We start from the raw sequence: 14597 nt of genomic DNA, 5'->3' as shown, positions 1-14597 counted from the left end.
ACACATCTCCTTTCTGTACAATTGTAACAGACATGAGCAAAGACACTTACTATTAAAAGATACACATACAGACATTATTCATCCTCACAATGCTAACACTTGGATTTTCTTATACTGGTAAAGATTTTCGATCATTTTCACATCGTAAACAGAAAGCATAGTAGCACAAGGCATCGTGGCCAACTCAGCAGAATCTCATCGGCCTACAATGTTTTATGGGTCCTACATATCACCAATGGAACAACTGCCGATGCTCCAAAACTCCCTTGTTCAATTTGCCTATCGACAGATATACTTTTCCTCAGCTGCTCTCCATTGTGGCTTTTTCTGGATTTGATCCTCACCTTTATTTCTGCTTCCTGGACTGCCTCTTTCCATCAAAACACTCTTGTTACTTTTTGTCTGGCTCTACTTTATCCCCATTCCTGTTTACAGTTACATGGCATTGCAATGTGAGCAATCGGTCCTGTATTCAAACACTAGTCCAATGAGATCATCTTTTCACAAGCCTCAGCAATGATGGTATCGACCCATTAGACATCCTACTTATGCACAATGATAAAAATCTATGAAATGGCAATCGAAAGGAACAACGTATATTTACTTTTAAAAATAAGGACATCTGGATACTTGGCATATTGGGTAGTGATAATTTATTGAAAATAAACTGTTTGTGCCCCAGGCAACATCATTCATTTTCTTAATTGACTCAAACCTGTTCAATTTGTGATGTGTGTGAGGATAGCTGCATTCAATGGCTTATTTTCTCAAAACTGCTTGCTGGCACATGTTCTTCATGTAATCAAGAACAGGATTCCTCTTTTAAAGCTGCACTTCTCTTTGGTGATTCCAAAATAACGTTCCTCAAATGGGTAGGAGGTAAGGTAAGGAAACCCACTCCTGAAAAAGCTATTTCTCAGTTTTAAATCCTCATGATCAGAATGCACCCAGTCTGTGTCCTCATACCACTGACCTCTGATCTTTGACCTTTAGATTCCTGCTCTATGACTACTAGGAACCCAAGGGATAGCAGCAAAGGTCAGTGACATTGAAAATAAATTGTAGGTTCCTAAAAATAATCTTTGATGCAGAAAATATGAAAAAGGCAACAAGCTGTACAGGCTCAATTTTTACCCCTGGGCGGAAACCCAGCCTAGCGAGCATCTGGCCCATCCGGGAGCGGCAGTGGCAGTGGGGAGGCCCAGTCAATTTTAACAGCCAAGCCTCACTTACATTCTGTGGGACAGACTCCTGCCCGAACCTGGTATGAATGACAAGGAGGCCAGTGGGTTTTTGGGAGGCATCAGGTCGCCACTGGGGGGTCGAGGGAACGATTCCCAGCATAAGGTCGTGAGGGGGTCCGGAGGCGATTACGGTCAGTAAAGGGGATAGGAATCCTGAGGCAAGGGAGGCCCAAGGTTGTGTGGGGTTAACATTATAGTAGTAAAGTTATTCCTAATATTTGAGTAGCCTTATTACTTATGAGTAGTGTGGGCTTCGGTAACACTATATGTGAGCTGAAAAATTAAAAAGAAAAGCCAATTCAGAGAGATTATTATTTGGAACTGTCAGCAGCCTAGGGGTTAAAAACAGTTAGAAATCATTCCCAGCTTTGAATATTTTTCATTGTAATTAAAAATATGCAAGCAGTTGTGCAATAAAAAATGCTTGCCAGTATTTCATTATGCATTCCTTACTACTCCTGATAAAGTATTGTGTGATATGCATTACTGAATTGATAGAAATTGACTGTGTTTAAATTAGAGGTTCGCATGTACCTACTCTGGAGATACTGCACAACAGAAAATCCAATACAGGTTTATGCATATTGTCAAATGCACAAAGAGCACTCAGTATCCAAAGGGTTCCTGTTCTCTATTCCACATCTAAGAATGTAGCAGGTGCCTGGGATACAGCTGCTAGTTTGGTGTTTAATCTTCTTCAGATGTTGACAGTTTTCACACAGTGAATTGTTAAAACTTGCATCGACCTTGCTATCATGACCAGTTTGCCAGTATCTTCATTTTTCAGTCATTGGACACTCATAAAACTTTTATTAAAAGTCACCATGCTTTCAATCACTTTCTGTGCTCCAAAATTTTTACTTCAAATCTGACTTTTAATATTCTTTGTTTTCCAAAGTCTTAACAAGGATGTGAGCTTTTCTAGAGTAGAGGCAATGACCTATTGGGTATAAAAGGATGAAAGATCTGAATGATTTCTCAAAATGTTATCTCTTTAGTCTAAAAATGTCCAGAATATAAGGTTAGATCCTGGGCCACAAAGGACAAAAATCATCCAGTGTTCCTACTCTTCATAGCTTATATTCCAGCAAAGGTTGCTGAATAGCAATGTGTGCTATTGAGTGAGGATAGTATTGGGCTCAACGTTGCTGCTCTCCACAGTTGAATAGCCTATGAATGCTCACTATTGAGGCATATGAAGAATTGTCACTTGGACAAGATACCAGAGGTTCACCAGTGCCCATGAAACTGTATCCCAGAAGAGCTTATGCCTTCAGTGAGGAGGGGAGAAAAAGTACTGAGGAGAGACCCTTTGATATGTGCTCTATTCACAAAATGATGGTAGTCATTTTTGGAACTGGAATGTACATTGATAAGTCCACATCCTAACAATTTGATACCAGCTCAATCATCTTTTTGATGAAGAATAATGTTTTGTATTGGTGGATCTGAAATAAAGTCTATACTACACTTAGCTGACTGAGACAAAGGGGGAAAAATTGGACAAGGGTCCGTTTCGGGCAGGGGTAGCGCGATGCACTACCACTAGAGGGAGCTCAATCTCTTAAAGGGAGGATGTTCTTAGAAATCTCTTACAGATTCCTGTTATTTGCTGAAAATAACAGACTACTGTCTGCACGGAGTCTGAACGGAGATCACACACGTAAAACACAGATGCAGGTCCCATCCCTATGTTTACATACTGATGAGTTATGTTAAAACATTGAATAAAGATTGTGCACTACTAAATCCCACATCCTTCAATCTGCACGCCACACCTCACCAATCTGCCAATCTGAGTTGGTACCAGGCCTGCGAGAGTGAATGCACCAAGGTTCTCTACTGATGCACTAGAGACCTTGGGTGCAAGAGGTGGACAGAAGGAGGGACATCCTACATCCACAGTGGGGGGGGGTGGGGGCAAGAGGCCCTCCAGACATATACTCAAAAGGCAGTGGGAGACAACGGGGGACAAAGTCAATGCCAGGTGCACAGCACCATGAACATGGATGCAGTGCAGGAAGAAGTTCAATAGTTTGACATGTGTGGGCAAGGTGAAGGAGGTCAACTGTCAAGTGGCGTCTCCTACCAACTGCTCCATGCACTACACCCCCCATCGCCCATATACCAATAAACTCTTTCCATCAGTACTCAACTCTTCCAGTCAGATGCTTCCTCTCACCTTTACACATTACCACTGTTTCAAGCCGCCCACCCATAACTCACAGGCCACACATACTGGCAGCTATTCAACCATGACAGGCACATCACCCAGATACAAGTCCCGCTTTCTTGCAGGAGAAGGTGGCGCATATCAAGAGGCAGCAAGTGGCAGTGGCATTTAGCCCCTCGAGCCTGTTCCACCATTCAGTGAGATCGTGGTGGACCTGTGACCTAACTCCATATACCCATCATAGCCCCATATCCCTTAATTCACAGAAATCTATTAATCTCAGATTTAACATTCACAATTGAGCTAGCAACAACTGCCGTCTGCAGAAGAGTGTACCAAACGTCTCCGACCCTTTGCGTGTAGAAGCATTTCCTAACTTCACTCCTGCATGTCCATGCTCTAAATGTTAGGCTATGTCCCTGCGTCCTAGTATTCAAGTCTAGGAGACTTCCAAAAACAGTTACAAATGTCTCGGCAGCCAGAAGCAATAATCCAGCCACTAACCTGTAAATCCTGCATGGTCCCTTTAAATAGCGCTGGTGGGGGGGTCCTCCATGCACTCTAAGACACGTTCAGATGGTCGAGGTTAAGACTGTGCGTTGAGTTGAGCATTAAGTCCCAAATTATGTCTATCACTTTAAATCAGCATTGCGCACTGATTGAAGCCATTTTCTCCCTACTTTACATGATTCCAGCGTTTGTTATCTGCGTCTGCGCTAACTCTTATACCAAGATGGCGTCTGGCACAGGTCACGCAGGAAACATGCTTGCGCATCCAAGATGCCATCGCGCCGAAACAACGGGCGTTACACGGCCCAATTTAGCGGCCAAAATGTCCAGTTTACAAAAGAGCAAGTTGAGCTTCTCTTGTTCACAAAAGGCCATCAGCATTCAATAACATTGACTTCTCCTTTAGTTACGCAGTTTTAATGTGTTATCATATTTAAGAAATACAGGAGGCTTCAAAGTCCTGCGCCTTTGTGCCACATAAAACATGTACTATGTAAATAGTAGAATTGTCAATTCCTTTTCCTCATAATTTATGTTGAAATTCAGTTTTGAAGGTTCGAAATTCGAGTACAACTAAATCTGATGATGTCCAAGTATTGAAAAAGTAAATCCCAGCTCAAAATGGTAATAGTACTTACCCATGCTCCTTAGCCTTAGTGAAACTGTTCTATAATGTTATAAATAATTAATTAAAAAACAAAAGCTCTATGCATAGAGCTTTGTTGCTGATTTTAAAATTCTGATGCTTCATGTTACTAATACAGGAATCTATTCATGGGATCGCTAAGGTTTTTAGCTTGAGTTATGCACCTCCCCCTTTTTTTAACCTTTTTTAAGAGGCTTCAAATTCCTAGTTGTAAACTTTGTGGTTGAACTTGCATACTGCAATCAAATAGTAGTCAAGAAACATAGGACACTTTTGAAGTAATACAATTACTTGTCCTTTTCATAGAACGAAATTGACCAATAAAATGTTATTAAAATTATATATATATACTACAAATAAATAAAAATAAACTAATTCTCATTCTCAAAATATTGTACATCTGATCAGCTTATGTTTGAGCAGGCTCGAGAGGCTATATGGCCTACTCCTGCTCCAATTTCTTATGTTCTCTGAATTGTAACATAGGAAACTATTTCCTAGTTGTTACCAAGTAATAGGTTCTATTTTATATTGTAATACAGCCAGTGAATGTAACAATGCCATATAGGTTAAAGTCTGTCAACTGATATGCACAACTCTAATCTGTACTTAATGCATAAACACAGCCAAACCTTTCACGTGGAATCTAAGTCTGACTTAGCACTGTTTAGATTTATAATTCAGCTCACGAGTATATAAGCAAGTGAGCAGCTATAACCTTTGAGTCATTCGCAGAATCTTTTGTTTTCAACATTTCTGTAATCATCACTTTCTTGCTTTTACCATTTTACAACATATCAATTTCTCTTCTTTCAATTGATTGTTTCCTTCTGTATTTATTCCCAATTTTGTTCTTAGTCCTTTTTTATTTGCAGTCTATTTAACATCATTAATTATCACAACTGTAGCTGAGAAATTTGGTTCAAAGCTTAACTTTACCAGATGAGGCTTTTCCTTTCAAACTATACTCAGGTAAGAGACAGGGTCAAGTACTTAGCTTGTTAAATAACCTATCATAATACTTAATAACACATAAATTTCACTAAATTAGATAAGATATCTATACATAATCTCTCAATGCAACTGAAAATTTTACTTGATGTTCTGTATTATTTAATTTGATGCCTCATTAAATTGTTCCTAACATTGCTATTCAGTTTTATCAAATGTCATGTTATGTTCATTAGGAGTGGCACCACTGGGTGGATTTTTTATTGGGAGTGAGCCTAACAGCCTAGATGTTGGAAAGTTTCCACATTCCTCACTAGCTCCCTTAATGCCCTTACACTTGTACCTGCTGAAAGTGGATGCTGATCACCATGTGAGATCTGCTGCTGGTGGTGTTCCAGTTAGTTGAAGCAGCGCTTCTGTTCTGAATTCCTTGATCCAGGAAAGCCTCAAGTTGCTTAAAACTGCTACATGGCACTGACTTAAGGCACTCAACATAAAATCCATGCCTGCCTTCCCGCACACGCAGACCATTAGGCTTTCGACCCTTTGACAGGAGGTCCTGAACCTTCAAAACCAAAATATGTTAATTTTAAAATGCACAGAAATAGTGGCCCCGATATTTACGGGGAGGCGGGGAGGGAGCGGGGGTACATGTCAGTGGCTGGGAAACCCAGACGGGCTGGAAAGCCTGCTGTAGAAGGCAGCAGCCGGGGACCACTGGGGACAGTCCTAAGCAATCGGAGAAGATCAGGGGATGGTGGGGGAGGGGCTCGGAGCGCAGCAGCGAGGGGAGAAGGAGGGAGGGAGAGATCGCAGAAGGTGAGAAAGATCGCGAGGGGGAGAAAGAGCGATCGTGGAGGGAGAGATCCCCGCAGAAGATGTGCTTGAAGGACTCCATGGGTCAAGCACCCCTGCTCCTCCTGGCCCACAAACAGAACTGGGAAAGCGCTTACCTGCTGGATCTGGCAGCTCCCGCCTCCCAGCACATGTCGGGTTTCTTGAGCACCGGGAAACCTGGCCGGCCAGCGTTAAATTTAAATGGCTGCCAAATTATCAGGAACACAGCCTCATTTCAATATTAAAATCACTGACCCGCCTCTCCAGAGCGTGTTACTCGGACGCCCTGAAGCCCGCCATGGTAAAACCGGAAGTAGGCGCATTCATGAAGGGTTGGGGTCGGGTTTCACATTTTAACAATTTAACCCCTCCAGCCCTCTCTTGCCCATCATGGGGCAGGGGCGGGGGGAATCTTCAGAACTATAATAGATAATAGATAATATAGGTCCACAAATCATAGGCAGCAACCATGTCCGATGATTTGAACTAATACAATGCAGATTCACTAGAATGCTGTCTGGTATGAGGAAATACAAACATGAATAAAAGACTTAAGAAATGTTTTTTTGTTAGAACTATGCAGATTACGCAGCTATATGAGAGGAGTGTTTAAAATGGTGAAAGAATGAGATAGGGTAGATGGAAGCCGATTGTTTTCAGTAGTTGAGATGTTAAGAGCAAGGAGCCATAGATTCAAGATTAAATTTAAGAGATTTAGAACTGAGGGCAGGATAAATTCCTTTACTCAGAGAGTTGTGAGGCTCGGGAATTTTACCGGGGTTAGTGGTTGAGGTAGAAACTACATCAATGTTCAAGATTTGATTGGATAGGTAAATGAAGCAAAAGGGGCTGAAGGGATATGGGAACAAGGTGTGTAAATGTTATTAACAGTATTTGCTCACCCGGAGGTTAAACACCAACATAAACTGGTTGGGCCGAATGGCCTGTTCCCATATTGTAACTTCTATATATTTCTAAATATTTCTAATGACTTTTTAACATCTTTACTAAATTTTTCATAAGAAACTTAAGAAACTAATATAAATCAATGAAAGTACATGACAGAGTGGTGAAGTTGCCAATGCACCATAGAGAGGCAAAACTTAGGTTGTGTCTGCAATTTCCCACATGGAGGGGTAAATTTTTGTCTTCATCACCTGGGCAGTAATCTGACAGAATAGATTGCCCACCTTTTATAGAGCCCATCCAATTTTCATTCCAATGAAACTAAGCTATTTGTGAGAAGCACCATGTTGATGCAAAGCATTTCCTCTCAGGAAGTAAGCAACAGTGCAAGAAAGGGATCTTACCCCAACCAGTCTCATGGGGCTCCTAATGGCAATTTACAGAATGACACTGGCAAATATATGACCACTCTCCTAGGAAATGGTGTATGGTAGGAGGAGGGATCTAAAGATCGGGACAAAAATAAATACAAACTGGGTGCATGACAATTTTAAAAAAGCATTTTAGTCCACTATGTTAAAGAAATGATATAAATAGTATTTTCAAATATTTACAACATTAAATATATAATATATCTGCGTCAGTATTGTGATAAGATAATAAGAACTAGACCTGGGTTTACTCTTGTGCAATTAGGAACTATGGGTTATATTTTCTTCTGTTAACTAACTTCAACAATAAGTTGACATGAGTACAAAGTGGCATTCCCTGCTTTATACTGATGCTTACTTTTTCACTAAAATAGGTAAATGGCACATGTCTAGGTTTGTAACTTCCATTTGTGTATTGTACAGTGAAATATTTGCACATACCTGTTCATTGTAGATCTCAAACATGCTCAAGTAAACCTACAAAGGACAATTGATAATCAATAAAGGGGCACTTTAGGATGTTAAATTAAATTTGAAATAAACTAAGATTTACTGAGCATTTGATGCCACCTACTCCTTACATAAAACTGTCTGTCCTTGTTTTGATGTTGTTTAATTTCCTCGAATAGTTCTTCGCAAATCATGGGAACAAGACCCTTGTTTCCTCCATATCCTGTCATAGAATAGCTCTTTCCTGATCCAGTCTGTCCATAGGAAAAAAGGGTTGCATTGTACCCCTTCCAGGCATTCTCCAATACAGCTCTCCCAAGATCATTAAAGACCCGTTCCTTTGAGTAATTGATATAAATGAATACCTCCATAGTTTCAAATCACAATATAGTACATTTTAAATTATTGTTTAGCTCAAGATAAGATTTTAATGCTTTAAATTAAAATACTAATAAAACTGTGCATAATCCTTTGTATTCGCTGCTTTTCATCAGATATAATTATAAAATCATAAGCCAACAAATGGTTGCATTCCAGTAACTTAATTTAAAAAAAGGCTTATCTAACTGACCTGATTGATGTATTTGCTATGGGGTCCATCAGGCAGGTAAACTCCTTGGTCATTTTCAATATATCCATCAGTTGACCAATAGCAATAATCAAAGGTAAATGTTCTTTTGTTGCTCAGGTCTCTGGGATCCACAATAGTACTATTGTTGCCAGCCATAGATATGATACATTTGCTTTTCATTGCCGTTTCTCTCTTACAAAATCATGGGAAACAACATATATCGATTAATTTAAAGATATTGGCTTTGAAAATCCACAGGATGTGGCCCGGCGGTTATGTCAGGATCATGCCCGCTAGTGCCTTCCAATGCTGACCCCCACTGGAGTTTGCGGAGTCATTGGGAGGGCATTTATCTTCCATGGGGCAGGTGGGCGCAAGTGCCGCTGCACATGCATCTCTGGTGCCCTCCAGCACATGGCTGCTTTTGGAGGGAGGTTGTCCAGTCCCCACCCCCCCACCCCAGATCCCATGCAATCTTCCATCAACCCCTTGTGTAAGGGGATCAATTTCAATTTTTTTAAAAATTGGGTATTCTTCAGCAGGTTAGGCCATTTCCCTAGCCTGGACCCCACATCCCCACTGTGGGGACCACGCACCAGGAGGCCAATACACTTTATGTCCCTTGGCCTACCAGCCTCCAGTCCGAAATGAGCTGGAGATGCAGGAACTCCCGGACTAGGGAATCACTGCCCTCCAACTCCACCCCCCCCTCCCCCCCCGATGACATTTGGCCTTTAAGAGTCAAGTGAAGGATCCACCCCTAACAAGGCAAGTTGAAAAATCCCATAAAAAGCAGAGACCTGACTCCCACTGGAGTTACAGTAGGAATCCAGTGGACCCCCACCCATCGAGGGCCCACTAAATAGATATTATTTTATTAACACAAACCAGTACTAGCAAACAACTAAAAATCAAGAAGGTTCGCATAATTTTGTTTATTTGCTCAATAAGCTCAATGTTCTATTCCAGTTTAGCATTTCAAATGGGGTTTAGCAAACAAGTGTCTGAACTCTACCTAACTGTTATAATATACAGCATAGATGGCAGTAGTGGATAATATTACTTACTCTTACTCTGTAAACACAGCTACAATTTGCCCCTGCACTTGCACATTTTTGACTATGAATTGCCCATGATTTTTTTATACATACCAGTACAGTTTCTCTTTTCAGGCTCACATTGAGTCCATAGACATTTGGAATCATTTTCCAACTTTGTGTTGCCGGTAGGGAGCCTCAACAATTGGCAACTCTTGTCAAAAAGTCAGCTGCGTCTTGCACATTTTTCATCATTTACACTAATGGTAGCATGCATCGGAATTTCCCGCAGGCAAGGCTCCCTGCGGGGAGCACAGAATTGGAAAATGACCCCTGTGGTCCCAGTATCAGCTTGGATTAATTAGTGGCATCAAAAACAGATTGATTAGTCATTCATTTCATTGCACTTTGTGGGATCTTGCTATGTGCAAAATGGCTGATACTTTTGCTTACATAACTACAATCACTGAACTTCAAAATAATTCATTGTATGTGAAGCTCTTTGAGACATTTCTGAAAGACGCGATTAGGTGCTATGTAATGGTTCTTTATATTTTATATGAATGGTCAACATGCAGGGAGTGAATTTATCACATGCATCTAATTTTCACAAATAACATGGACATTGACTTTGTGCAACGCATTTAAACTCTAGTCACTCATTTCATCTTTTATGACAATATTTGACAATTGATCTGCCATCCATGACAGAAGCTCACCTCTTTACCCTGGTCAGAAATTCATTAAAAATTTTATTTTACCTGCAAGATTAGATGATAATCCTTTGCCCACCTAATGGGCCTCAAGGAAACCTTTAAAAAATGAAAATAACCAACCTTTCTGGCCCTCTTCTGAACCTGCTGCTCCTCCATGCCGTGCTTTCTCTGGCGAGGCCAGCACCAAGCGCCAATCTTGCTGCTGCCAGTTAAAATATGGTCAAGGTCTGAACGACATCATCAGACCCCAACTTTTGAATCTCAATGAGGTCCTGCCTGCCTGGGGCAAGGGCTTCACACACTGCCTGAAACGTGCCTGTTAAAATGGCGTGGGGCACGTGAGCAACATGCTTCTGGTGAGTGCCATGCTGCAGATATTTTAACCCACCCTTGCATGCCCCGTTCTTATTGGACACGGGGGAACTTAAATACCATTCTATCGCCAAATAATTTAAAGCTATATATCATGGCTTTTCAACATGTTTTTAAATTGTTTATTTCAATCCTATATATAAAAGCAAATAATAGATTCCACAGATAGGTTTCACAGTGAGAATTCACATGCATTTTAAATATTGAAATGGATGCTCCTACCTGATTGAAGGGGCGTACACGAACAGCAACTTTTAGATTATTTGCATTAAGCATCACGAAGTTTCTCAAGTTAAACAGAGCAATTCTGTTTGATAAAAACTTACAGTAAAATACAATGAGAGGAAACTATACTGTGAAATAGTTCACCTGCTTCACGCACTGTTACTGTTAATGCATTTGGCCTTGCTGGTCTCTTGTTGTGGTGTTTTATGCGCTGCTGTACAAAGAAGATGACCTTTGTGTGAGAGTGTTCAAGTGCTTAAGACGTAATGTCAACTGCATGTCTGAAGCTGAAAGATGCCCAATCAAACCTCGGTACAGTTCCCATTGGTAACTGAAGTAGTATAACGGAGAAAGCACTGAATTATTCTGTGAAAGGCATATTAATTTTTTATGCCCATCATCCAAGCTTGGGAAACCAAAATACTGAAGACATGAAGTCACTGGATTAAGAGAACAAAAGACATTTTCAAATAATTAAGTACAAAATCTTTATTGAAATAGCTTAATTATTTAAGGTTTGACATTTTTAAGTAAGCAATTTAATTATTTAAAGGTCATCAATTTTACAAACCTCATTAATAATTTAATCAACAGTGTGACAACTGTATTGAGATTATGTTGAGGGTTCCATATAATCATATGCTAAATGGGCAAGGAATATGTTTATTAAGGTTTTTAAACGACTCTACTTACAGCAGTTCCTACTAGCTTACAAACTCCATCTTGCAGACAGACCAGTTCCATTCTGGATCTAACTGATTGTTTATTGCAACATTGATATAGCATTAACTGGTGTTAAAGAAATGCTTCTAAATTAAATTCTCAATCTGATATATCATCAGAGCAATAACTACCCATAATACAAATCATTTTGTGGAGGATTAAATGTACAAATTTTAAAAGTCTGTTACCTCAATTTTTTATTTTGATACTAATGTAAGGTTAGAAAGTAGTTCAGCAATGTGCGACAATAAAACAGTTACAACGTCAAACAGGACTATTAGTTTTCCTTTTATTATTGTAGTGCTCCTGCTTGGCAAGGTGTGTATATGCGTCAGAATATCCTAACCACATGGATGAAATTCAGTAAGCTGATAATAAATAAAAATAAAAAGATTGGGGGAGACTTTGAACTGACGGCCGTCCGTTTCTTGCTTGAAAAACTGGCATCCGGCAGTTAAAAAGTCTGGTGGGGAACTTGTGCACCCATTTGCCCATCTGGAAAGGAATGTCTTTAAATGGATGCCCAAAACAGGTGGGAGGCTGTTTAGAAATGCAAATTGGGGTCCTATGGTGTTGTAGAACCCCGATTGCAATTTTCAAGGAGAAATGAGTGAAGCATGCATGGTGTATTTCTCCAGGCGTTCAGAGGCCTAACCTTAAAGGAACTGCTGGAGGCCTCTCCCAAAAGATGAGAATATTTTTTATGTGTAAGATTTTTATGAGGTCAGGATGAGCAGGAGTGCTTCTCCGGGCCCCACAAAAATCTTCTGGCCCACAGTCGATGCTTTCTCGCAACCACCACCCCCCAAACACGGCCACCCGCAGCTTAGCACAAAAATGTTAATAAGGCCCGAAGCTGAGAGTGGTTCAGGCCGCCCAGCCGCAGGTGTCACGGGCACATCATTGATATCGCACCCATTCGGCACCCAAATCGACAGTCTCCCCCTCTGAGTTTCATATTTGAGGGACATTCAAAGTAAAACATTCAAATTGCTATAATTATCTTACACTATCATCCTGCCCATTCATCACAGGTGTGGTAGCGATCATAGATTTAAAGAGGGACTCTATGACATCATCAGTTTACCGGCTAAGATTGGCTATTTTATGACATTGTTATTTTGGAAGTAGGACTATTAATAAATATCCACCTTAGAAGCAGACTTCAATAGGGTTTCGGTTAGACCAGCTTGTTGAAAAAAAAAAGTTCCCACATAATTGGTGTCACTTGAAGGAAAGGTTTGTGCTATGCTTACAACAACTACTATCAATGTTTGCCAGAATCTTTGCATTGGGAGGAAATATTGATAACATTTTCACAAAGTGTAAAATATAAAAGCCAGCAAGTTCTACTAAAAGACTGGTTTTGATACAATCCAGAACCAGGCCTGATGCATGATGTTACTTCCTTAAATATTGGCAACATATGAAATGTCACTTATAGGATTCTACGGCCACAAATTCTTTAATTATGGAGCAAACTGTTAATTCTATGTGTTCCAAGTACTGAGAAAAATGCAAACCCGAAGTATTGAAGCATGCTAATAGAATATGACTGAGCAAACCAAGATCACTTCCATAATAGCACCACTGGATCAGGCAGACTGGGGTGAAGTAGCATAGTTGAAAACGGAAGCATAGTGAGACAACATCCTTAAACGAGATTTGAAACATCGCTGGGACCAATAGTATCTAAGATTTGGAGTGTGGATGGGAGCAACAGTCCAAGGTGTTGGTAGTCCTGATGGGGGAGGAATTGGATTAGGGAAGCTAGCTGACTTTAGGGACAGGACAATACTGGTCGGAAGCAAGGCAACATTCGACAAATGGATGCTACCATTCTTAACCATCGGGTATGGTGGTGTAGTAGTTATATTATTGAACTAGTAATCCAGAAGCCTAGACTAATAATCTAGAGACTGACAGTTCAAATCCCACCACAGCAGTTTGAGAATTTGAATTCAGTTAAAAAAGAAATTCTGGAAATAAAAAGCGACCATTAAAAGTGACCATGAAGCTGTTGTATTGTTGTAAAAAGCCAATTAGTTCACTAATGTCCTTTAGAGAAGGAAACCTGCTGTCCTTACCTGGTCCGGCCTAAATATGACTCCAGTCCCACACCAATGTGGTTGACTCTTAATTGCCCTCTGAAGTGACCTGACAAGCCACTGAGTTGTATCTAGGGCAACTAGGGAAGGGCAATCAATGCGGACCATGCCAGCGACGCCCACATCCCAAGCATGAATGAATAAAAAACATTTTTTTTAAAAAAGTCTTGGTTTGTGCATCACAGTATGGATAAATGACACTAAGAGTTGCAAAATGTTAGGTAATCATAGAATTAGGAGAGGTTATATTAAGACCAAGTTTATGCCAAAGGTGTCACTGAATACCTGAATTCAACTAGATAATAAAAAGTCAACGGTAACTGTCTCTGATCAGTGTTTGTTCAAATGTATGTTGCTTGATCAGATTCTGCTTACTGTGTACTACATAGACACGCCTTTGGGTTCTTTTTGTCATAAAAAAGGGTACTGTCATGTGTGGTCTTTGATAGTGTGAAAAGCAGTAGTTCTGGTGTTTATTTGGTTTACAAAGATATAAAAGTATGTAAGAAATAGCCTTATGGTTTAATGAGCATTAATAAAATCCTGTAGAAGAAAAAAATCATAAAAGATTCCTTGTTCAGTGAAAAGAAGTGAAGAATCACTGAGTAGGAATTTAACAACCCAGCAGCAAAAGAACATATGAGCCAGTCTAAATGGTAAAGGCCTATTTTAACCCTGTCCGGCCAGCAGAAACTAG

General features: G+C 40.2%; 1 protein-coding gene across 6 annotated transcripts in view; it reads right to left on the bottom strand.

Annotated features, from left to right (window-relative positions):
- LOC137326526 (kinesin-like protein KIF28) overlaps nucleotides 1–9155 on the bottom strand; it is a 60060-nt gene extending 50905 nt beyond the window's left edge. For all 6 annotated transcript variants that reach the window (XM_067991702.1, XM_067991704.1, XM_067991705.1 and 3 more), the window contains exons 1-4: nucleotides 8720–9155; nucleotides 8280–8486; nucleotides 8140–8175; nucleotides 5868–6089 (exon numbers count right to left, since the gene is read on the bottom strand). In XM_067991702.1, coding sequence (XP_067847803.1) covers nucleotides 5868–6089; nucleotides 8140–8175; nucleotides 8280–8486; nucleotides 8720–8899 — 645 coding nt within the window. In that variant the 5' untranslated portion in view covers nucleotides 8900–9155. The remainder of the gene's footprint in view (nucleotides 1–5867; nucleotides 6090–8139; nucleotides 8176–8279; nucleotides 8487–8719) is intronic.
- Between the last annotated feature and the right edge of the window lie 5442 nt (nucleotides 9156–14597).

This window comes from Heptranchias perlo, chromosome 10 (assembly GCF_035084215.1).
Source record: "Heptranchias perlo isolate sHepPer1 chromosome 10, sHepPer1.hap1, whole genome shotgun sequence".
Classification (NCBI taxonomy): domain Eukaryota; kingdom Metazoa; phylum Chordata; class Chondrichthyes; order Hexanchiformes; family Hexanchidae; genus Heptranchias; species Heptranchias perlo.
Note: the sequence above shows the minus strand (reverse complement) of the source record. Positions and strands in the feature narration are given on the sequence as shown.